The sequence below is a fragment of the Clavispora lusitaniae genome (genome assembly GCF_014636115.1).
Source record: "Clavispora lusitaniae strain FDAARGOS_655 chromosome Unknown tig00002663_pilon, whole genome shotgun sequence".
Taxonomy (NCBI): Eukaryota; Fungi; Ascomycota; class Pichiomycetes; order Serinales; family Metschnikowiaceae; genus Clavispora; species Clavispora lusitaniae.
The window spans coordinates 124,762-148,624 of record NW_027093982.1 but is presented as its reverse complement, the minus strand read 5'-3'; the positions used below and the strand labels follow the sequence as shown (position 1 = coordinate 148,624).

Below are 23,863 nucleotides of genomic sequence, written 5' to 3'. Positions count from 1 at the left end.
CGCCACAAAATCTACGAAAGCAGACATACAGGGAGATTATATCCTGCTAGATATACAAAAAGGAACACGCACCGTTTTTGCTCCAAGTGCCTTTTCTATGTGCTCGGTTAACGAAGTCTGTTTTTCTGAACACGAATTTTTGGTACTGAATGTAGACCGCAAGACATTAGTAGTTCCATGTATGTAAATACTTACAACCCTTCTAATTGGTGAAAGAAAATAAAAGAGTTATCTACAATCGCTCGAATGGAAAAAAGCGAGAAGAACAAAGAAAACAGGCAGGATGATGTCATTGTCCCCATATTGATTATTTTTCATTGAGTGTCAATTTGTTTCGGAATTATTGACTCTGAAAAGAGAATTTGACATCCATTAAAACTATGATGTCTATTCCATTTACGGCATCATTCCGGTCTCTTCGTTGTACTTCTACTTCAGACCCATACGGTTCTCATGCTCTCGGAACCATAATTTTTTTTTTTTTTTTAATGACAACACCATTTACAATGCTCTGAGCAATAATAAAGAATGCACGAGATACTTTCAGTGTACGAAATCATTCATCTATACTAGAGAAACAAAATGTTTGGTGTATCAAATGTTCCTAGGAAGGGCAGTGAAGACTAAGACCCGTGCACCAAGCAATACAACATACTCTCAGACACTCCTACAATACTAAAAGTGTTCTGGTCACACGTTTCGGTCTTCAAAGAATCTGATATCCGACTCGTTAACCGTTCTTTTGAAGGCGAGATCCATGAAAATATCGTTATCTAAGCATATACCTTGATATTCAAAAGTAACGCCGCAGATAACTCAGTGTACATTAATCTGGGGAACACCGGTCACAATGTCGATGATTCCAGGCACTTTCCCCTCTGTGCCATATGCATCCGAGGAAACCGAAGATGCATCGATGTCTTTTTCTGCTGCCACATTGTCTGATGTGGATCAACCGTACCAAAGCAAGTTCTCTGAGCGAGAAAACGCTAGCAGACGGGTTTTTTTCCAACGCCACATGATTCTTCAGCTCAGCACCCTCGCATACTTTCTTATGGGTTTCCAGTTCGTGCGCTACTTCCGATGGGCATGTTTTGTCCCTTTTCTTATGCATTTAATGGTGCACTTTCAAATGCAAGTGGGCAGTGTTGTTCGTGGCGACAACACGGATGCAAATTTCCTTCTGCAGACACTTGACCAACAGCAGGCTGTGGCCAACCGTAGTGGGATTCCTTTCGACCGTGCAGCCGCCACTACTCGCGCCATTGCTACCGTCTGGCTTTGCCTCTACTGGAAAAGTCTTATCACAGTGGCATGGCATGTGGTTTTCGTTGTGGCGTGGTTGCGGCCGCAGGCTGACGTTGAAGGCATAACCAAGCTCACTCAGAACCTGTGGCTTTTCTTCCTGCTCTTGGGGGATACATGGGACTACTACTCCAAAGACGACCCATTGTGGCTTCGGCTATGGAACTTGCGGCTTGTGGGCGCAGTGACGCTTGATGTTGCTATTCTGCTTATTCAGCTATGTCTATTTCAATGTGTGTACTTACAAGCGGAAAACTCACCGCGGGGATTGAGGTTGAACGAACAGGAAATCAATATTCTTCGAGTGAAACCTGCGGCGCTGGCGCCAAAAGGAGCCGTACTTCATATCCGGTTATATCAAGCATTAGAAGGCAGTTGGGATTGAAGGGGGAGTAGACTTTGGCGTTGCATCATCTAATAATGATCCCATGCCTTCATCTTAATGTTTGATTGCCACACTCTTGATCATTGTATCTGCAAACATATCCCTTTGCGAAGGTGAACAAATGAGGATCCTCGCGACTATATGCTTGTCTATACTACCCGATCTATGGAAATTACGGTGCCCGGTACCATGAACATTAGTGCTTTATTACCTTACTGGGCCAATGGGCAATTGTTGGAACATCAGAGGTATCCCGCGAAACTACGTTTTTGAAAATGATCCCGGTAAACAATATTCATATCCTACCTCTTCCTGCGGGTGCTGAAAGCAAAACGAAACGAATTGGGTGGGTCTGGCAGGAGCTTATGCTGCTCCTTACATCGAAAATGTGCTCAGATAATAGATCCTAATATTGGCATTGACAAAACTAGGATACATAATCTCTATTATTGAAAACGACAATCAATGACAGGTAACCTGAAAGGTTAATTTGAAGATGAAATTTGAGATTATGTAGGTCCAAGATCTACACGCAAAGGGCACTTCCAACCACTTTCATTGGGGAGGTACGGATGTGCACTATTTTTTCAACGCGTGTTAAACGCGTTTTTCTCTCCTCTAACCCATGTCCATTGAAAAGAAAATGAAGACTGCTGACCAACTTAAAGTGTTCTTGCGTTCAGAAAAGGCTACTGTCCCTACAAAAGGATCTGCTTTAGCTGCAGGGTACGATCTTTATGCTTCTGAAGACGCTGTTATTCCAGCTCAGGGCCAAGGCTTAGTTGCTACTGATTTGTCCATTATTGTTCCAATTGGAACCTACGGAAGAGTAGCACCAAGATCGGGTCTCGCAGTCAAACACGGAATTTCAACAGGTGCCGGTGTTATTGATGCAGACTACAGGGGCGAGGTGAAGATTGTTCTTTTCAACCATTCAAAGAAGGACTTTGAGATCAAAACTGGAGACAGAATTGCACAATTGGTGTTGGAGCAAATCATCAATGCCGACATCAATGTCATTTCTAAGGAAGAATTGGATATCACAGACAGAGGTGAAGGGGGCTTTGGGTCCACAGGCTCCAACTAATTATGGACTTGCTCATACGAGAGTATTACAAACTAATATACATCTGGCGGAAAAATTCTTTGTGCATGAAGAGACATAGAAATGCTAAAGTAATCTATGAATCGCGTATGGTTGACGTTCTTGTTGCTGTTACTCATCACGAGGACCAAAACTTAATAAATAAAGTCGTAATTTTTTCTATGATCAACAGATCTGTGTTCATGACGAAGCTTTTGCTTCGGTTTTCTCGGCCTTGGTTTCCGACTTTTCCAGAGAGTTTGGTTCAGCAGATTCGTGCTTGTCGCTCTTATCCTGCTCAGCCTTCTCAGATTCACTAGACTTTTCCGGCTCATCCTGTTCAATCTTCATACCTTCGGTAGCGGTTTCTTCGTATTCATCCAATTTGATGTTATCCTTCACGTGGTTGACAGTATCCTTTTCACGCAAGTTCTCCTCTTGGATCATCTCGTCCTGTTCCTTCAAGATGTTCAACTTCAACTTTGAATCATGAGACAATTCCAATTTGGCCACGTTGTAAACTTCATCTGGAATCGATGACAAGACAGCCAACAAGGCGTCGTAGTACGTGTCGATACCCAGATTGTGTTCTCCATAAGTGTATGTAGAGGAAAGAATCAAAAGCGTAGAAGGAATCTTCTGTCTCAATCTCAAGTCCAACCAGGTGTCCAAGTCTTCTCTTAATCTGCCGGGGGAAACATCCTGAGTCCTGATACCTCTTTGGGAACAGGCCATTTGTAATTCAGGCACAGTCAAAGATTCGACACCTTCGTAGTCAATGGCTTTGTCGTCCTTGATAATGGTCAACAAGCGGTGTCTAATTTGGTATCTCAAGATCGAGTCGGTTCCATAAGGTCTAAGAGACATGTATTTAGCCATGGCAAGCAACTGTGGACGCGACAAATTATCCAACACTTGGTCATTCTTGAACATACGAGCCACTTGAATCAAATGTTCCCTAGTAGGAGTTTTACCCATTGAAATAGTATCGAAAAAGGACACGAAAGCTTCACGTTCTTTTTCCGAGATTTTCTTCGATAATTTGAGACCATTTTCTTCCATGGTCTTCTTGATAAACTCTGAAGCACTAGTTCTGGCCTTGATTAATTTCAACCTCTTCTTGTTGATGTCTGAAGAAGACTCATAAGTGGAAGGTAACAAGTTAGGGAAGAACTTTAAGGCTACTGGCAATAAGAGCTCAGCGAAAGGTACGATCACAAACATGGAGAATGGAATCAACCGCGCCACATCGACTAAAGTTCTCTGTAACTGGTTATTTTCTCTTCTGGACAAGCCATAACCAGCCGCCACTTTGAATAGTAATTTGGTGGAAACCTTGATCTCGTAACCCAAAAGCTTGGTACCGTTCCAGTAGTGAGCTACCTCGTGCTTGATACGGTCCCAAAGAGGAGGTTTTGGAGGCGCTTCAACAGCAATGACTTCAGTAGATGTCGATTCCTGTTTATGAGCTAACTCAGTACTCGGGCTAGGCCCTGCCTTGACGTCTTTTTCGCCAGCACTTACAGAAGGGGATTTTTCATCTTTCTTTGACGACGTGGATTGAAATCTGGTGGCGATTTTCGACTTCACGGAGACAGCGGCAAATGCGGAGGTGGATGCCGAAAAGGGAAGGGCAGCAGCTCTGGGGGTCAGAAGGACGTGGCGCGCCAAAGCCGCTCGGGTCAATAATCGGGAAGCCATTAAGGTATTGTAAAGCAAAAGGTCAAACACAAAAGGAAAAGCGGAGCGAAAGACAAAGATGGAGACAAAGCTGGCGGAGAATTCCATCAGGTAAGGTGGTGAGAAGATGAGATGCAGGAACACCAGTCACGTGCGCCAGAGTCGGAAGGAAAAAAAACGAATATCGCCTCTCCGCATTGGGCAAGAGGCAAAGGCGCACCCAATTAGAGAGGGTATAAAAGATTGAAAACTATATAGAAAAGAAAATTGGGGAAAAAAGTATGATATTATGATCGAAAGCAGGTGATGTAGATTTATTGAAGAGAGAGTTTCCAATGTTTGTATAGGAAACCAGGATTCTAATGGAAATGAAACCGTGCAAACAGGATAGGTTAGAGTGGAAAATAAAGTGACAGTTTAACCCCATGGCTAAGACAACAGCTTTGAATGGAATTAACTGAGCAAGAGGATTTAAGGCGAAGGCCGTGGTGCAAACAGTTGGCACTAATCGGTGGTAATTAGTAACGAAAGCGGTGGAACTTTCCTATCCAAGCTTTGATTAAGCACAAATTTGGGCCTAAGCTGATTGATAGAATTAGAGCAAAGCATCAGTACACACAAAGCCATGTTCAATCCGAACCAGATGTCCCATCCAAGTCATGTGTGCTGAGTTCTGTTCCCCCGATTTCTCTCTAAGGATCTTAAAAGAGAGATGCTACTCCGATATGTTCACGTATAAGCCGTCCAAGAAGGAAATTGTTGGCAAGGCAAGCGAAAAGGTAGTTATCTTATAGTAATACTCGCCAACGCCATGCAAATAGTCGTGAAATAGAAAGCCAAATCACAGAATTACGTACAATGGTGCCTTCTCGATCCTGCCGTAGATTCCCTCCAGCAAAAGTGTATTGAAGTAAGGATCTTATTAGAAACTGATTGCCCAAAGCAAATATCTCTACAAGACACTTCTAGGAAGGACACACTAAAAACTCGTCTATTTCCATTAAATACTTACTCCTCGTGGCTGAGGGTCACGGGCTCCGCAGAGTCACCCAGCACACCAATGATAGCTATTTTCTCAATCAAAGTATGCATGTCTTCGTCTTCGCCATCGAGAAAGATATTTAAGTTTTGCACATTTTGGAAACGCACATATTTGAGCCGGATCTCGTGCCAAGGCCCTTTAGCATCCAGCTCGATAGTCTCGACATGGGGAGGATTCGACTCTGCGGCAGCATCGTCAAACGAGAGAACACCTGGTTTGTTAGGCCACACCTTGATCTTGCAGGGTCTCTGTGTTTCTGAAGAGAGCTCCTCCTCGTCTAAAGCAAGATTGTCACCAGTGCAAGTTGCAGGATCAGCAAATTTCACGAGAATAGAGTATACTTTGCTAATATAGTTCAAGGGCACGAAAAAAAGCGCTTGTGAGTCAGCATCAGTGAAAATCGTTGTAGGGTTTTTAGAATCGGGTCTAAAGACTTCCCTGGCATCAGCCTCGCCGTCCGAAGAACGTAAAGGGGACACGTTCAATGCCACCATTTCCCCAAAGTGAATCACGTTGTTCAACACACTGAAGCCTTTAGGAACAAGCAGAGAGACTTCCAGCTCGAGCCCCAGAAGTTTTTTGTTGCCCCGTGGACCGCTTGCAGAGTCGGCGTTGGCCCGTTCAGCCATCTTATCCAAGGATGCCTTTAACAGTGACGCATGTGCACGGTCCACTTCTTCGCCCAGCTCAAAGAAAATGAAAGTAGGAACACTGGTAACAACATACTTAGCTGCCACAGGACCACAGTCATCTAAATCAACGCGGACAATTTCGATCTTCGAAAACTTGGGGTTGGCATAAATCTGGTCAACCATTGGTTTGATCGCCTGGCACGGGCCACACCAGGACGCAGTGAAGTTTGCCACTAGATACTTGTTTTGGCGAAGATGCTTTTCAAAGTCTGCTTCGTTCTTGACGTACTGGATTTCCATTGGTGAAGTAAGATGGTGAAGATACGCGCACATGAGATCACAGTCTGATACAGGTCTTTGCAGTTATAGAAATCGACAATTGGAAATCTGCTAACCAAAATCAGCCACAATAATAGGTTCGAATGCAAACTAATACAATAGGTGGAAATCCTTGGTTGGATACAGTGCGTATCTCATGGTGGCTCAGGGCCAGATACAGCGGTCGATCAGTATGCGTATACGTAGTTTCTGATCAAAACTGCAAAAATGCATGACAAAAAAAAACCGAGCTATACCTTCCTATGGGTGGCTTTCAAATGCTTGTAACTGTTTATTATAAAGACGTATGTTGAAAACATTCTCGTGACTCGATTAAAAACAAAAGCGGAATACTTAATTCTCATTAAACATTTGTAAGTTGAGGGAAACTGCTTTATAGCGCGAGAGCGTTCGAGAAGCAAAGAGCAATTCCTTCGAAAGAAGAAGGTAACGCAATGAAATTAGAGACATACTTTCAATAAAAATTGTTCTCAGACTACAGCAAGAACAGAGGCACACTGATTTTCCGTCGTAAATGTACCGCCAACAAATTCGAAATCCAATGTGGCAATCTCCATCTTCGAAGCAGAAGTTTAGAGCAGCATACCCCTTTCTTTTGTATTCGGGCCCCTGAAATCCAAGCTCGTTCAAAGATTTGAAGCGTTCAGGATCCTACAATATATTACAAATCACAGAAATACACGATTCACATGTTGCGACGCCTTAAAAGCACACATGCAGGTTCTGTTCTACATATCTTTATTTCGTTCTTATCTTTCATTTCCGTTTTCCTTACTCCAGTGCTACATATCGCCGATGAAATGTCAGAGCAAGACTTTTTAAAACAGATCGAAATCTTGACGTTTAATGCGATTTGGTTTCATGGCCTAACGAGCATAGCCTCATGCATTCTGCACAGTGGTGTTATCACCTCGCGCAATCGAACAATCAATAAATTACCTTTTCTATCTCTGGCCGCACAAGTCATAAACCCCCGCCTTAATTGTTCAACTGTAAAGAAAAAAAGGCACCATTCTAAAAAAAAATCGGGCATAATAAGAGGTGTCTCTTCTAATATCACCAGCTATACCCCATCTCCTCCATTTTTTATTCGCCCTATTTTCCCCACTATCACATCTCTCCACCTACACCTTCGCATCGCTAACACACCCGTGCCTCCAGTCTCCACCTACCACTTTTCTTTATGGACGGTCCGGTTCCATTCTATCCTGGGGAGTCAGAGCTGCCGTCGCCGCTTGCGCCGCTTCGAATGAAGCTCCGGCCGACGTCAACAAGACGTCTGCGAAAGCGTCGCTCGCACAAGTCTCCTGAGGCGCCGCAAACTCCGAAAGTCCGAAACCTTCACGCCAGTCATTCTTCTGATTTAGACGGCACAACGCAGTTGCAGCAGGAGCAGGACTGCGGTCCCGGGTTCGGATTTCCTGTGGCAAGCCCTTTTGAGCTGCCAGAGCTCCCCCTGGCACATGACGACGAGGAAATCGAAAGTGCCCAAAGACTAGCGACCCTCTTGCTCAGCGCGGGCCGAACAGTTAACCTGCGGTTCAATGTGGTCAATCCGGTGCGGCCGGGTCTAGATGGTAGTCTGAAGTTGCGCATTCTGCGCTCTACTCAAAGTCGAATCGATACGGTTCGGGCCATGTTCTCGCTCAAATACAAATGGCTCGAGGCTAGTCAACAAACAGAAGGAGCACACCCGGGCGTAGAAGGTGTGTACAATCCACTACAGGTGATTAGAAACCGGTTAATTCGTACGAAAAACCACGAGTCGGCTCCATACACCGCGTTCAAAAACTTTCCACTTCCATGCAATGCTTTCAGCTCACACAATCGGGCGGGTGGCCGCTGGTCTATGACCTGGGGCATAGAATTGAGTGAGCTAGTCTACGATATGTCGTGGCGTCAGCTGCACTGGCACGAACTTAAAGGGCCCAAGGGCGAGTTGTGGTTTCCCCAGGAAAGGCTCCATGAGCGTTTATGGCAGACTCAGTTTCTCTCACCAAGTCACCATAATGATGCTCTAAGCAACAGGCCTGAGTCAGTGAGATCAGGGACAACGAGAGCTAGCAAAGGAAGTCTTCCCCGAAATAAATCCGGCATCAGCCTTTATCCAGATGTTTACGCGGAGCTGGGAGGTGCCAACAGCAGCGGAGCAAGCGGCGGAAGCGGTGGAAGCACAGTTATGCATACTGGAGCTGGAACCAGCAGTGGCAGCAGCAATAGCGGAAACGCTACGGGCCCTAATTCCTCTGCCATCACCACACCCAATGGAGCAGTATCAGACACTATTGTTGCCAACGGTTCTCCCAACGGTGCCGTATACGACGTTTCCAATAACACTACGAACGATGCGATAGCGAATGGCAACGGCACTTACAATAGCCTTGGTATCGGTGGTGTTAGTTCCAAAAACGCCAGTGCTACAAATATTGGCAACAGTTCCAACGTTTCTACAAATGGAACTACTGGGGGTTCAACTAATAACTCCAGCTACAATGGTGGTCTGTCATTAGGAGGGCTGGGGAACAGCTCTCTAAGTGTTGGAATAGGCAATGCCAGCACAGGAACCTTAGCCAATGCCAGCATGAACGCTAGTCTCAGCGCTTCCAACGGTGGTACCATAACGTCCAGCAATAATCTTGTTACGAACAACTCGAATACAGGTACCAACAACACTAGCATTGGTACTCGGGCCAGCACTATCCCTAATAATGGTCCCCGCGCTCCGCCTATCATCATCATTGGAAACGACAGCACTGAGGAACTCAGTGAAACTGAACGTGTGCTCGATGTGCCGTTTAGTCCCTTGCATCTGCGTTCAGCTCTGAATCAAGCTGACAATGAAGAACCACCTCCTTCTGAGGAGGTTTCTGACTCCATCCCGCCAGGACTTGCTCGCCATTTACGTTTCTTGGCCAAAGTAATCGCGGTGAATACAAACTTCTTGAACTCAGTCTACCCGCAGATGCTAGAAGCAATAGAGCTTCGACTTCGTGCAGTGATTGAAAACGATATTCACGCATTGCTTAACCTTGAAGTGGATGTCATCGATAATGTCTTTCCATCACACGAAGCCATCTACAGTGGGTTTTTGGGCGAATGCAAATCCTTAATCCACATGGCTAATGTTAATTATGCGGTAAAAATAGACCACCTCCTTGGTTCGACAGACCGGTCCATCGGTGAAATCAACACGTCGCTAGCAATGGATTTGCGTAAAGCCAGTGAACGCTTAGATCGGCTAAATGCACTGTTTTTTGGTCAGCCCCGGCTCCGCTCTACCAGCGAGCATCGTACGCTTTACGCAATCCTAGAGAATGCCATTGTGATTACCTTGCGTCTTGTATGGGTTATCGTGAACTTGTACAAATCGGTTCTTACAATACTTCGCTTTTTTTGGCGAATTCTAGGGTGGCTCTTCTGATTCTGTCTATTCATGCACTCGAAATGTCGTGTTGAATCACAGGACATATATCATGTATGATTTTCCTTTCCCGCCTTTGGCAATTGTACCTGGCTTTTGCATCACTTAGACGTTCATTTCTTTTCTTTTCTTGTGATATCCACGCAGGGCAGACATACTGAAGCAAGAATGCACTTTTAACTTCTAAACACCCCAATGCTGAAGATTACAGGAAAACTCTACAATATCTAATAACGAATAATGATTACCACAACCATCATAATACCGAAGATCAAATCAACAAGTGTTGCCTTGATCATCGCGACGCTTCTCATGCATTGTTTCACTGAAGAAATCACAATAACAACACTAATTTTAATGATACCTCAGTTTCTGCCATCAAGAATGAAGGATACATAGCATAAATGGACTAGATCTCATTTAATATGTAGTGGATGAGAATGTACTGCAGTGCTGTTTATGCACCAACGTACTCCAGATTAGATTCACAGATGAATAATGCAGAAATACAGGGACACACATTCTACCCTCATGTTTCAGAAGGTCATCCTGGTAGCGCACACGGGTATATAAGAGGACTTACTTATTCCTAGTTGGATCCACTTCAAGGATCATACCCATTTCTGATATATCAATTCTAAGTAAACGTCACATATCCAATATCCAACCCATCCGGCTCTCCTAAAGATGCTCACTCAATTACTTCTCTGGCTGGCTTCCTTTGAGAGACTCCGGTAGATTGATATCTGATTCACTAGCAAGAAGTGTTGAGATCTTCCTATTTCGCAAGAAGGATGGGTGTACATAGATCTGCCTCTACTGCACATGCCTATTCAGATTGTATATAACATATATCTTTATACCAGTCGTTTCGGTTGAACAAGACCATCTCCAGTGACAAACATGCAACAGAAATCGGTGAATCTACTAAGTATGTAACTTAAATACATGTGCGAGGCTCTACTAACGCATAGAAAAGATAGATGCCACTATCTATCAAATCCTCGAAGAATTCCAGGAAATGTTTGATAAAGCTATTATTCAAGATAAATCCAAAGAGCTGTTAGCTGTGGAAAGTCTTACTTTAGAAGCCGACGCATTAGCCATTATCCGTCTATGTAAAGATATCCTCACAATAACACGCGGATTAAAGGAAACATGGTGTTTGGGCACCATGAAAGTTCAACAAAAAGACACCCTGGAGGCTTCTCCAGAAGAAGTTCAACAAGTGTTTACGAAGTTCAATGCCTTGCTCGATCGTATTGCTGTACTTGAAAAACGCCAAGCCATCCAAGTGGCATAATAAAATTGACAGTTTTTAATCGAGCACGGAAATAGCACTGCGCCAGAACATACTTTAAAAAATGCCTTATCGTTCATTCGTTATACATCTGTTACATGAAAACAGCGTCATTAATTGGCAGCGTCTAACGTATGCCACATCATTCAAAACGCTTCAGAGTCAACTCGAGGTTTTCAATGGGCTAGCAGGTCGCGTTGAATTTCGACTGCCAAGATTACTTTTTGGCTCGACTTCTGTCTGCTCCTCAAACATATGTACAAATTTTTGTACTTTGCCAATCTTAATGAACTTGAACTTTTTATCCTGTTTGATGAAAGAGGGTACTTCGGTGGATTGGTCCCTGAAGGCGTACTCCAAGCCAAAGTTGTCCTCTGTAGTGATCAAGGCAATGGACGTCTTTTTGCCGGTTGGGGATTGGGAAGTCGTTTGCGCTAAACGAACTGGGGATCCAGAAGGTTTGGGAGTGAACTCAGAAAAGTTTGTCTGGTTTTTTGGACTCTTTGCGGGCGAGTTTGTCCGGGTACTAGTTTCAGCAACTAGGATAGAACCAGATGAAAAGCCTGGTTCTTCAATGTTGGCGCGGTCGCGGCTAGAGTTAAGTTCATAGAGTGTTGGAGATTCCTGTAAGCCCATCGTCATAGGATTGGCCCTACCATTAGACAGCGTACTCGATTCGGATTTGGTAGCAAAAGTACTGACTGAGGTTGGAATGCTGGATTCCCGTTGGATAAACACATCGGATTGAATGGTATCACCAGACATCGATTCGTTGGGAGGATTTGGTTGTAGTTCTTGCATTGGCTGTAACAGAGCCGGTTGTAATAAACTCTTTTTCAATGTAATATTGTCTTCTGGATTAGCTTTTAAGGATAAACATCCAATGTCTGGATATGCGGGTCCAATGTCTTTAAGATTTGAATGTAATGTTTCTGCTGAATTCATCAGCGACAATTGTTCACCGGGGTTCAGGCTTTGTACATTCTCACGGAATTTTCCCGAGTTGATGCCATCCTCTCGGTCAGTATTCTCCTCCTGGAAGGTAAATGACTCTTGGCTATTACCTGCGTGTGCGCTGAGGTTGCGCTCAATTATTTTGAAAGCGGTTGAGATACTCAGCATCTCTGATCCAATTTTAGTTGCATAGTCAGCATAGCATTCATCGTCATCATCATTAGCTGTGCATTTCCCACTGTCATCAGAGCCTAATAAGCGTAGTTCATCTGCGGAAACATCAAAATCATCATCACCAATGTCAAACAGCTTCTCGAACACTCCTTCAGAGTCAAGAGTAAGATCGAAAAGAGTACTTTCATCCTGCTGCGACGAGAAATCCCGCATACTGACCATGGGCACTGGCAGCTCTTGCAAGATTGTAGATGAGTTGGCAATATCAGCAGGGAGGTTTGAATTATTTCGAAGTTCAGCCCGCAACTTGCGGCAAATATACTCCTTTATAGTGTCAGTAATATTCACGTGGTCTACGAGCACCGCCAGCGGCTGAGAAAACCCGATCTGTATGTTTGCCACGTTTGCCAAGTCCACTGTAAGTTGTTCCAAGACAAGGGTAGTACTAACAACGAAAACCTCTCCATCACACGCAGAGCGAAGTACCGAACCCCATACTTCAAGAAGGCGCGGATCATGGAGTGTAGGGGGTGCCAGAATATGGTGTGGTTTTGTTGTTTTCGCAACAAAAATCTGATTTCGACGGACAAAACCAGAAGGGGCCAAAGACGGAACTCTAACCAAAAGCGCATTTAGCTCAAGCACAATGTTAAAGCTTCGAATGCTCTGAGTCAAGTCCACAAGCCTGCTTGTGGCACCTCCTTCAAACAAATGCATATCAGCGACACACGTTGCAATCTTAGCAGGGATATCTGAGGAAAAGAGTATGTTAGGCTTCTCTGGATCAAGTATCACATGCCGTGCCAGAGACGGCCACACTGTGTGGAACGCCATTGGAGGGTGCTATAGGAACAGATTCAATAGATCGGTGCGCAGGTCCGAGAATAGGTGATGTTATTCTTCGCTTTGGGTGTATATCAAAACTCGCGATACCAAAACAGTGCCATATGCAGGTTCACAATACCTGGTGTTGAAGCAAGAGGAAAATAGGAGACGGATATCAACGTGAAAATGTTTCCTGGTTTTATATTTTCTCGTTCATTCATAATTTTTTTTTCTATTGTGTGATATTTTTCAGTTTTCTTCTTTTTTGTCACCGCTTCCATTTTCGGTTCCGCTCTCTATACAATTTACTCTAGAATCCTGCAGAGCTCTTGTATTCAAGTCCAATCTGATCGGCGCCTAGAACTTTGCATGTCTTCATACTACTTTACCATCATAGGAACGAGTGACAATCCACTTTATGAGTTGGAATTCTCTTCTTTCAAGACTTCTACAGGCATACCAGGCCAAGCTCAATTTCTGCCCAAAGTGAAGGAGCTCTTACCCTTCATCACCAATCTGTCCCTAGATTTGATTGAGGATGCTCAGTGGAGCGGGAGCAATTTCCATTTAGGAAAGATAGACTCTTTCTATGGCCTTCAGGTTAGTGCATTTATCACGCAGGGCAGCATAAAGTTTGTACTTTGCCAAGATGCGGGCAAAGAGACGCTGGGATTCACCGGTGCTGGAAGACACGACGAAAGTGGCATCAAGCTGTTTTTCTTTGAAGTTTACGATTTGTACGTCAAAGCAATGCTCAATCCGTTTTATGCAGTTAACGACCCCCTCGTTTCCCCTGATTTTGATTACCGGGTAAAGACTCTTGTTCGCAAGTACTTGTGATCAAAAAATCTTCCTCAGTATAGAGGCGGCCAGGTACTCACTGGAAGAAACAATATATGTGCGGAAGTATCATAGCAAATCATGTCTTCATAATTACTCTCTGGCTAGAGTCTTTTTGGTTAATTCTTGTTAGACAGGAGTGACAACTCTATTTCTAGGACAGATGAATAGGTGTTGGATTCTTTCTCTGTTCAATTGGAAATGATGAAGATATAGTGAAGATTTGTCACCAGACTGGTGGTGTTCTTGACAGCACTAACGCTTCTTATTACTACATGAACTATATGAGTGCCAGAAGAAAGAGTGTGTTGAAACAAGATGCTCTACATTAGAACCGATCGACATTATCGTTAGAAGAACATGATACTAAAACTGGCAATATAGTGCCGGTAATTAGACTATTTACAGTAATCAAACTCTGAATCCCGTCTAAGACAGCCTATGGATCCTTTGGAGGATTCTTCAAAGCAGCATCGGCTTCGATTTTGTAGTTTCCGTTTTCATCTTCCACCAAAATATTTTGTTCTTTCAACACATCGAACATGTCTTGGGGAACCCATCCGCCTGTGGCAGCAAATGGAGTAGAAGCAACCTCCAACTGATAGTTTTCCAAGTCTGATTGATGCTCATCCAAATATTCAGCAGTGTTCTCGATAGGAAATTCAGGTGTAGTCGAGTTACATATTTGGTTAGCAACATATGCTTCCCACATAGCTTGCAATTGGATGATTGCGTTCTCAATAAACATAAAGTCCTTATCTGTCTTACAGTTCACAACTTGCAAATATGGAGCCTTCAAAACTTTGATATGAGGCGAAGCAACAGCAATAAGATCGTGTCTCTTGTTGTTGAGAGCAAACTCCCATAAGCGTTCATTTCTAGTCTTGTAGTACATGAACTCATATTGTTGTTTTTCAACATCATCCATGTCTTTGAAGCCAGGAATTTCTTCTTCCAAATTGTACAATTTAGTACCCTGGTAGGCAACAAAAGCAGGATAAGAAGCCAAGATGAATGGTTTGATGACTGTGTGCTCAAAATCAATGAAGAACGGCTTGGAACTTTTCTGCTCGACAATCACATTCAAAGGATCCAAGTCTGGAACAAAAAGCCGTGGTTTGAATAATTCTTCCACATTCTTGATCGCTGGGGAGGATGGGTTTAACAATTTATCGCTGATAATTTTGAAGTTTTCAAATGTTTGTATTTGTTTCTTCAACTGATCCACATCTTCAACTTGGTTAGAAGAGTCTGCCTGGGCCAAGCCTAATCTGAATCTCAAACTTTCTACTTGCACTTCAGCCAAGTCCTTGAGCATTTTCTCAACACTGTCCCAAGGCCCATTGAACTGGGAAATTTTTTGAGAGGCCAATTGTTTCTTGTTCTTTGAGAAAACCAGTTCAGTAGATGGTCCAATTCTCCATCTGTCCTTCAAAAGGTTATCTTCTTCATCATATGGGACCACTTTTTGGTTGGCAGCACTGACATCATCGAAAAAGTATAGCGAACCAAAACGGTTGAATGTCACGCTCAAAAGTTTGTCCTGGAATTCCATGATTGGATCAATGACTTTTTTCAACTCTTCTTCGCTTGTTTCCGAATCTGGAACCAATGGATTCCATTGTTTCATCAACAAATCGCCTTCAATATATTCCATCAAAATAAAAGGAGTTTGCAATATATTTGTACGTGTAGGACCGTAAGCAAGGACACGGGGAACATTCAACTTCAACTTAAGCGCCAAAAAATCCAATGTTGCTACTTCGCTGTTGATTTTGTTTTCAATAGCATAGTCCGATTCGAGGCGGTAAGGAATTCTCAACACCAACTGCCTGTCGTTGGCCAACGTAACTTTATAGATTCTATGGTGCTTTCCCTCATGAATGCTTGCAATAGACTTCACATCATGACCTGTCTCTCCAAGAATTTCTTTGGTCCAGTTGTTCTTCAATGCAACAGTCCCGTTGGTCAAATGCTCAGGTTTGCCCAAAGCAGCGTCTTGAGGTTTGAAATCTTTGGCAAACTTGCTAAGACCTTCGATGGAAAATCTTGTCTGTCTTCTTGCACGTTCCAACTTATCATTTTTCATCCAAGAGCCCCAAGTGTATTGAAAAAACTGGTTTCTAGCTGGATCCTTGGTGTCGTTGATTTTGGTGTAGACTTCTTTCGTCTGATCAGACAAACGTCTCGAGAAACAGAGGGCCGAGCTTCTAGGCGGGACCCGAAAAAGGCGTTTTGTGCCAGTGTTGACGATTCTTCTCAACATTGCAGATTGAACAAAGAAGATATGTGAGTTTTTCAAAAGTTTTTGTGTTCCTACACCTACGACATTTGTGGGGAGTGCAGTGAACAGTAATGCATAAAATGTGTGTAACCCAGTATAATTTACAGGGGAAATTAACAGTCTTTTACTTTTTTTTTCCCGAGTAGTCGTAGGTGTGAAAAGAGTAAATAATTAATTGGTGCATGATTCAGAGAATTTTTGAGTTGGGATTTATGTGACTTTTATTACTTTATATTGCATTGCTGTTACTTATAGGAATTGGTCGACCATTAAAGCAGGTAAGCATGAACACTGCGAAGTATGAAAGGTGCACAGTCAACATGATATCCTGCTTAAAGCATTGAGATCCACCTTTTGGATGAACATTGTTCAATTTATATGATCTTATCTAAAGAGATGACGAATAAGGCAGCACACTAAATATGTGCATCCAATACTACTACCCCAAGCCTGTCTATTCATAACAATACTGCTACAGACATAAAGTTCGTGTTAGCCACGTTGGCGTGGATCTGGGTTCAAGAGTCCGATCTTTTCTTTCAAAGTCACCGGCGGAAGTCCAAGAGCGTCTGGGTCTTCTTCTGGCCTACCTGAGTAAGGATATGGCATGCGATGGAGTCGTTTGCCCTCGATTCCGTCTTTCGTAGCCGTGGTAGAAAGACACGAGGTGTTGGAATTACGAGACCACGGGCGAGAAACGCCATCGGGCGCAGGCTCCAACTGGCTTGAATCTGAGCTGTAAGCGTCGGTATCACGAATGTAAACTTGCTGATAGTCGCTTCCAGAAGATGCTAAAGAAATGTTTGTGGAGGAACTTTGAAGGGGATAAAAATCAGAGCCAGGGCCCTTTTGAAGAGCCATTATGCGCAAGTTTTTCAGCAGCACAGATGTGACATCATGAGAATGGTCCAAAGAGGGCTCTCCTTCGTATTCCAGTAAGTAGGTTGTTGTTTTAGGCGCAGCATATTGGGATCTGGCATCCGGGGAGTTTGGGTTTTTCAAATCGTATGAGGTTTTTAGGTCATACTCTGGATCTGGCTTGAAGTCTGAGCGCTCATCATACGAGTAATTGGTTTGGCCTGAGTTGATATAAGACCCCGAATCGCTTCTGTTGGACGAATCGTCGAGATCCGTGTCCGTGAAATTGACTTTGCCGCTGAATATAGATTTAATGCTGGCAGCCGGATGCGACATTGGGCACTTCGAAATCGAATTAAAAAAAACAAGTACAAAAAGAAGAAGAACGTTAAATTAACAGAGTGATCAGAAAGTGATGTGATGTGGTTAGAAGTCTCATTTCCCCGGAGTATGAGAACAGGGGGTGCAGGCATGACCGCACTTATACAGGCGGAAATTATGCCCTAGCGTGGACATGAGCGAAATGCGCGAAAGCTAGGCGAATGATCGGGACAAATTTGTGGGGCAACATCAATTACGATCGCCTCAAGTTCATTGGCTGTGAGCAATCAATTACTTAGAAAGCGAAAAAAGCATTGTGGGGGTTGGAATGGGCGGGGAACAAAGGATGAAAGCTAACGTGATATTTAGACGAATGGGGCTTCTTAAAGCATGCTTAGGGCGGTCCCTGCCTTGCGCATGATTTTTCAGTTTAGGCGCGGTGAAGGTGCGGCCTTTCTTTTTCTATTCCTCTTCAGTTCGTATTTTTTTTCACTCGATGCAAGTCTCACATTCCCATGCGTTCGGTTTTGACTTGAACATTCCATGTCCCCAATTAGAGAGAGCGTTACAAGGCAAGTGCTTTCAGTAGCTTCTCTTTTTTTTTTTTTTTCATTCTTCTCTGCCATTCTTGAGCATGTTCGTACCTGAAAACATCTACAATTCAAACGATTCAGGGTACGGTTCTGTTCTAGATTGGTACGGAAATCTCTTATGCTTTCTACCATGAAAGGGTTATGAACTAATGCATATCTTGATTGCTTACATCGCAATGAAAAGTGAACTGAGCACTCATTGTGGTTCAATTGGAGCACTTGGTACATAATAATAAGCCAAACGGTCGCCAACTAAGCAGCGGTGCGAATAATTCTATTGCATTAAGAAACGTGATTGCAAACTTAGGCAACCTTAATCACATGTAAAGGTAATTTTAAAGTCATGCATATTTTAACTTTCAGAAAAGCTGCAAGTACATGAAACGTAATCAAATGCATTTGGCAAAGATTCAGCCCTTTCCAAACCCCTCAGATTTGTAACTGAAAATCAATTAGGAAGCAAAAACGCGAACCACAGTCTACCTCAAGTGTGAAGTGTCCTTTAATAAATAGGGACTTCCTCGATTGTATACTTACCTGAAGACTGTGAAGCAACGACTCCAATTTACTACTTTTCCACTTATATAACTCTTCCCACTTTAGTGTGTTTTTCTTGTCAAGTTATTTTATAGTTCGAATCTCAACGACAACCGTTTAAACGCACGAACTACGGCTGAAAAAACATGTTATAGACTCAACATAACTGAGAACTTCTACTTTTTCTGAGTTGGCCAACACGTATCTTTCATTGGGGTCAGATGGGCCAGTTGACATAATGTCACATGATTTACTTGAATTGACGATTCGCAGTTGTGGCTAATCACACCATTTATTGGCCGCTTACTATCTCCCTGACAAGAGAGAGTATCAATATACGGCCAAGAGTATAACAGCAGTAAACTACCGTCTTGATCATCTACTCTTCTAGGAATGTTGTTGAAAGCGTAATTTGTCGCATGTTAGACTCTTTGCCTTTATGTGCTAAACCCTATCGCCGATTTTGAACCTGCATGCAGCCAAACTGTGCATTAATCTGACTGTCTGATGAAGACGTACGTAATCGCCGAAACGTATTTCGCATTTCGTGGATCAATCGTACTCTTTTTCCCTTCTCTCTTTTCTCCTTCGATTTCTCACTTTCATTTTCATCCTACTATGTCACTTCGTCGAATTGCGATCATTGGTGGAGGTCCTGCTGGACTTGCAGCTGCAAAAGCATTGGTGTCTGAACCCGTGAAATTTACCATCGACCTTTTCGAAAGAAGAAGTAATGTCGGTGGTTTGTGGTACTATCATGGTGATAAGTCAAAGGTTTTGCCTTCGGTTCCTTCTGTTGATCCTAATGGAGGTGAGATTTTGTTACCCAACGGCGGGTTTGAAAACCGCTTCTTCTCACCCATGTACAATCACTTGGAAACTAATTTGATTGATCGTATGATGGAATTTAAGGACGTGCCATTTGAGCCTCGCCATTTGGCGTATCTTTCCAGGTCAGAGGTCCAAGAGTATATGCTCAAGTATGCTGCTTCGATTCCCGAGGGTGTGAATTTTCATCTCAATACACTGGTCACTCGCGTTTTTAAAGAAAATGGGGAGTGGTCGGTTTCTTTTGAGCATGTACAGACTCAAGAAGCTCAAGAAAAGAAATATGATGCAGTTATAGTGTCCAACGGTCATAGCGATTTGCCGTTCATTCCGGATACGGAAGGAATTTCCGATTGGAATGAAAAGGCCCCAGGAACGGTGACGCATGCAAAATATTACGTGGACGCCGAGCAATACTGGGGAAAGAATGTGCTTGTTATTGGAAATTACGCAAGTGGAGTTGACTTGGCCACGCAAATCAGCACTACTGCTAAACATGTTTACGTCAGCATGAAGGACCAGAGCGAATTGATTGAAATAGAGGAGGACAATGTCTCGTACTTGCAGTTGGTGACAAAATACGACTATGATGCCAACAAGTCTGCCTACACGATTGACGGCAAGACAGTTTCTAATATTGATGTGATTGTATTTTGCACCGGCTACTTATACACTCTTCCTTTCTTGAACGATTATCTCCCTGGAATCACTGATGGTAATTACGTGAAGGATTTGTACAAGCAAATCTTTAATGTCGAAGACCCAACCTTGTCATTCATCGGATTGCCCAAATTCATTGTGCCTATGCCATTGTCGGAGTCACAAAGTGCCATTGTGGCTAGAGTTTACTCGGGTCGAATTCAATTGCCTTCACTAGAGGAACGCAAAGCATCTTATGAAGAGGAGATTGCAACCAAGGGAACAGGAAAGCCGTTCCATTCTTTGAAACCGCCTGCTGATTACACTTACTGCAATGAGTTGTATGACTGGATCAAGAAGGAAAATACCGACGACGTTGGTCTTGTTCCAATCTACTGGGACTCCCAAAAAATCAAAGATCGTCATATGGCCAAGGAAATCAAGGACAAAAGATATCTTGAAGTGGTGGAGTGTGCAAAAAAGTTGAAAAGCGAAGGTAAGGCGTTCGTGTTGCCTCCTAGAGCTCAACCTATTGACTACGAATAGAGAAACTTTTCATTTACGGTATTTGCATGCACTGATGTATCCGATTTTTTTAATAGATAGACTTGTTAGATTACAATATAGAGCACCACTTCCGAGAGTTGATTTTTTTTTTTTTTTTAATGTAGAGGCCTCGTATATGCGACAAGAAAGCAATTGATACCTGACACCTGGAACTTTTTAACATCATGCAGTACCTTAATAGACCACATGAAAAGTGCCATTAAAAAAAGAGGCAAGCCGACCGTATTGACTGGAAAGATTCAATTTTGACAGAAAGACCATCCAACAATTCCTCTAGCATGATTGGTGCATTTACTCTCTTCGAGAACTGGAATATTATCTGAAGCCACCAGATACACCCGTACACCACCAATCGTCAAGGAGCGCTCTCATGTGCTGAAATCTGATCTATTCGCTTTCCTTCTATACGAATAAACTCAGACACATGTGGTTATTTAGTTGGGGTATGTAAGCCTTTCTTATGTTGTAATAATGGCAGTACACTAACATATTCAGTTCAGGATGTCTTGTCCTCTTTGGGATTGTGGAACAAGCACGGCAAATTGTTGTTTTTAGGATTGGATAATGCCGGAAAGACAACCTTGTTGCACATGTTGAAAAACGACAGATTGGCTACTTTGCAACCCACTTTGCACCCAACCTCTGAAGAGTTGGCCATTGGAAACATTAGATTCACCACCTTCGATTTGGGTGGTCACCAGCAAGCTCGTCGTTTGTGGAAGGACTACTTTCCAGAAGTTAACGGCATTGTGTTTTTGGTGGACGCTGCCGACCAAGGCAGATTAACCGAAGCTAGAGCTGAGTTGGAAGCTTTGTTTGCTATCGAGGAGTTGAACAATGTTCCATTCTTGATTTTGGGTAACAAAATCGATGCACCAAACGCTGTCAACGAGATGGAATTGAAGTCTGCCTTGAACTTGTTCGGTACCACTGGAAAGGACGTTGGAAAGCTTCCAGAGAATGTCAGACCAATTGAGGTTTTCATGGTTTCTGTGGTGATGAGAATGGGTTACGGTGAGGGTTTCAAATGGTTGTCGCAGTACATTTGAGCGGAAGTTATAGGCGTATCATGTATAAATTACAAATTTTGTATTGAATCTACGTGAGTTTGACAATATTTTTTTTCTTCACTTGTGTATCTACTTCGGCCCTCTTTTTTTTTTTCGCCTTGTACGGATGGATACAACATCCGTGCACCTCTATAATTTGTGGTGCATCGCATCGAAGACATCGCTTACTAAAAAGTTCCGAACCACAAATGAGTGAAAACAAAGTCTCTTTGCATCCGGAACCAAAGAAGTGGAAGGCTCCCAAGGGACCAAAACCCGTTCACCACAAGAACAAGAACCTTATTGGTTTGGGAAGAGCGATCGCTAAACAGAGACGAACAGAAAATGCTGTTGAATTCTTGCCCGATGGCGAAATGCGTTTTACAACAGACAAGAAGGAAGCAAATTGGGTGAAGTTAAGATCTGTGACACAAGAAAACTCTTTGGATGAGTTTTTGAATACCGCAGAGTTGGCTGACCAAGATTTTACAGCAGAAAAGTATCAGCAAGTCAAGATCATCAAGGTGGGAAACACATCTCTCGTGAACCAGTCTGGATTGTTGACCGAGGAGGAAAGAATCGAATTACGTAAGAAACACCAAATCTTCGAGAACAAGTTGACAATTCCTAAGAGGCCAAAATGGTCGAAAGATCAACTGAAGTTTCAAATCGAAAGACAGGAAAACTTGGCCTTTTTGGAATGGAGAAGAGAGTTGGCGTCTTTGAGTGAAAACAATGACTTGTTATTGACTCCCTTTGAAAGAAACATTGAAGTTTGGAGACAGTTATGGAGAGTTGTTGAAAGATGTGACTTGATTGTGCAGATCGTGGATGCCAGAAACCCATTGTTTTTCAGATCTGTTGATTTGGAGAAGTATGTCTCGTCTTTGAGCAGGCCGGAAGAAAACCATGAGAAGCGTAATTTGCTTTTAGTTAACAAAGCTGATTTGCTTACTCGTGCGCAAAGAATTGAGTGGGCCAAATACTTCAAGAGTAAACAAATCAACTACGTTTTCTTTTCCGCTGCTAACGCCAATATGTTGTTGGAAAAGGAGCTCGAGGAGGCGGAGAAGATGAAGAATGACCCAACATATGTTCGCGAGACTCCCGCCAGTATTCAAGATCAAGAGGAAGAAGAGGCTGATATCAAAATTCTTAAGATTGAAGAGTTAGAAGAATTGTTCATGACTACCGCTCCTAAGTTCGAAGTAACTCCAGACTTTCCAGATCGTAAATTGCAGATCGGTTTAGTCGGATACCCTAATGTTGGTAAATCTTCTACAATCAACGCCTTAGTGGGATCGAAGATGGTGTCTGTTTCCGCTACTCCTGGTAAAACCAAACATTTCCAGACTATTTTCTTGACTCCAGAAGTCCTTCTATGTGATTGTCCTGGTTTAGTTTTCCCTAACTTTGCTTACGGAAGTGGAGAATTAGTTTGTAATGGTGTTTTACCTATTGACCAGTTACGTGAACATATCCCTCCTGTTTCTCTTGTATGTCAGAGAATTCCTAAGTTCTATCTTGAAGCGGTTTACGGTATTCACATTCCAATTCAGAGTAAGAAAGATGGAGGAAATGGCATTTATCCTACGGCACGGGAGCTTTTGAATGCTTATGCCAGAGCTAGAGGCTATATGACGCAAGGTTTTGGAAGTGCAGATGAATCTAGAGCTTCCAGATACATCTTAAAGGATTATGTCAATGGAAAGTTGCTTTACATCAATCCACCACCCCGTCAACTCGAAGACGGAACATGGGACATTCCATCTGTTGAAGAGTCAAGAGAGTTTAATAAGGAGCTTTACACATTGCACACCTTGCCTGAGTCTAGACAACAACAGATCATTTCTGCTTTAACGTCAAAGAACATGGAAATTGATGAATTTGATTTGGCGAGAGACTTAGCTGCTCTCAATTTCTCCCAGCATATCTCCGAATCCGAAAATCAAAAGTTTACGGGTGACTCTACCGCAGGAGCCACAACTAAGTTTTATGGAGGAAGACAAGCAGCTTTGGAAAGTGCCGCTGATGATTTGGATAGAGATTTTTTCAAGATGAATAATGTGGAAGCGAAAATGAACACGCCTTTCCACAAAAACCAAGCATTGGGCCGTGGCAACAAGAAACATAACAAGAAGAACAAGAAGGCTGAGAAGAAAGTCAGGGTAGTGGGTTACTAAGCTGTGATGTGTTACATTTTGTG

At 43.1% G+C, this 23,863-nt stretch overlaps 12 protein-coding genes across 12 annotated transcripts; 7 read left to right on the top strand and 5 right to left on the bottom strand. All coding sequences in view use genetic code 12, as the record gives it.

Moving 5' to 3' along the window:
• Positions 1–850: 850 nt before the first annotated feature.
• FOB63_004711 (uncharacterized protein) lies at positions 851–1,690 on the top strand (the record flags this gene model as incomplete). Its single annotated transcript, XM_002617638.2, has 1 exon — positions 851–1,690. One exon carries the CDS (start codon positions 851–853, stop codon positions 1,688–1,690), a length of 840 nt encoding a protein of 279 aa, XP_002617684.2.
• Positions 1,691–2,315: 625 nt separating this feature from the next.
• DUT1 (bifunctional dITP/dUTP diphosphatase) lies at positions 2,316–2,777 on the top strand (the record flags this gene model as incomplete). The annotated part of the gene is made up of 1 exon (XM_002617639.2): positions 2,316–2,777. The coding sequence occupies one exon, from the start codon at positions 2,316–2,318 to the stop codon at positions 2,775–2,777; it is 462 nt and encodes a 153-aa protein (XP_002617685.1).
• A 198-nt stretch (positions 2,778–2,975) lies between these two features.
• On the bottom strand, positions 2,976–4,562 carry MRS7 (Mrs7p; the record flags this gene model as incomplete). The annotated part of the gene is made up of 1 exon (XM_002617640.2): positions 2,976–4,562. One exon carries the CDS (start codon positions 4,560–4,562, stop codon positions 2,976–2,978), a length of 1,587 nt encoding a protein of 528 aa, XP_002617686.2.
• Positions 4,563–5,462: 900 nt separating this feature from the next.
• On the bottom strand, positions 5,463–6,461 carry FOB63_004708 (uncharacterized protein; the record flags this gene model as incomplete). Its single annotated transcript, XM_002617641.2, has 1 exon — positions 5,463–6,461. The coding sequence occupies one exon, from the start codon at positions 6,459–6,461 to the stop codon at positions 5,463–5,465; it is 999 nt and encodes a 332-aa protein (XP_002617687.1).
• Positions 6,462–7,650: 1,189 nt separating this feature from the next.
• FOB63_004707 (uncharacterized protein) lies at positions 7,651–9,888 on the top strand (the record flags this gene model as incomplete). The annotated part of the gene is made up of 1 exon (XM_002617642.2): positions 7,651–9,888. The coding sequence occupies one exon, from the start codon at positions 7,651–7,653 to the stop codon at positions 9,886–9,888; it is 2,238 nt and encodes a 745-aa protein (XP_002617688.2).
• A 1,462-nt stretch (positions 9,889–11,350) lies between these two features.
• CTA9 (Cta9p) lies at positions 11,351–13,150 on the bottom strand (the record flags this gene model as incomplete). The annotated part of the gene is made up of 1 exon (XM_002617645.2): positions 11,351–13,150. One exon carries the CDS (start codon positions 13,148–13,150, stop codon positions 11,351–11,353), a length of 1,800 nt encoding a protein of 599 aa, XP_002617691.2.
• A 360-nt stretch (positions 13,151–13,510) lies between these two features.
• On the top strand, positions 13,511–13,981 carry TRS20 (TRAPP subunit; the record flags this gene model as incomplete). Its single annotated transcript, XM_002617646.2, has 1 exon — positions 13,511–13,981. One exon carries the CDS (start codon positions 13,511–13,513, stop codon positions 13,979–13,981), a length of 471 nt encoding a protein of 156 aa, XP_002617692.2.
• Positions 13,982–14,420: 439 nt separating this feature from the next.
• Positions 14,421–16,247, bottom strand: FOB63_004704 (uncharacterized protein; the record flags this gene model as incomplete). Its single annotated transcript, XM_002617647.2, has 1 exon — positions 14,421–16,247. One exon carries the CDS (start codon positions 16,245–16,247, stop codon positions 14,421–14,423), a length of 1,827 nt encoding a protein of 608 aa, XP_002617693.2.
• A 510-nt stretch (positions 16,248–16,757) lies between these two features.
• On the bottom strand, positions 16,758–17,459 carry FOB63_004703 (uncharacterized protein; the record flags this gene model as incomplete). Its single annotated transcript, XM_002617648.2, has 1 exon — positions 16,758–17,459. The coding sequence occupies one exon, from the start codon at positions 17,457–17,459 to the stop codon at positions 16,758–16,760; it is 702 nt and encodes a 233-aa protein (XP_002617694.2).
• A 1,622-nt stretch (positions 17,460–19,081) lies between these two features.
• On the top strand, positions 19,082–20,587 carry FOB63_004702 (N,N-dimethylaniline monooxygenase; the record flags this gene model as incomplete). Its single annotated transcript, XM_002617649.2, has 1 exon — positions 19,082–20,587. The coding sequence occupies one exon, from the start codon at positions 19,082–19,084 to the stop codon at positions 20,585–20,587; it is 1,506 nt and encodes a 501-aa protein (XP_002617695.2).
• Positions 20,588–21,032: 445 nt separating this feature from the next.
• On the top strand, positions 21,033–21,657 carry SAR1 (Arf family GTPase; the record flags this gene model as incomplete). The annotated part of the gene is made up of 2 exons (XM_002617650.2): positions 21,033–21,051; positions 21,104–21,657. The coding sequence occupies 2 exons, from the start codon at positions 21,033–21,035 to the stop codon at positions 21,655–21,657; spliced, it is 573 nt and encodes a 190-aa protein (XP_002617696.2).
• Positions 21,658–21,866: 209 nt separating this feature from the next.
• Positions 21,867–23,840, top strand: LSG1 (putative GTPase; the record flags this gene model as incomplete). The annotated part of the gene is made up of 1 exon (XM_002617651.2): positions 21,867–23,840. One exon carries the CDS (start codon positions 21,867–21,869, stop codon positions 23,838–23,840), a length of 1,974 nt encoding a protein of 657 aa, XP_002617697.1.
• Positions 23,841–23,863: the final 23 nt, after the last annotated feature.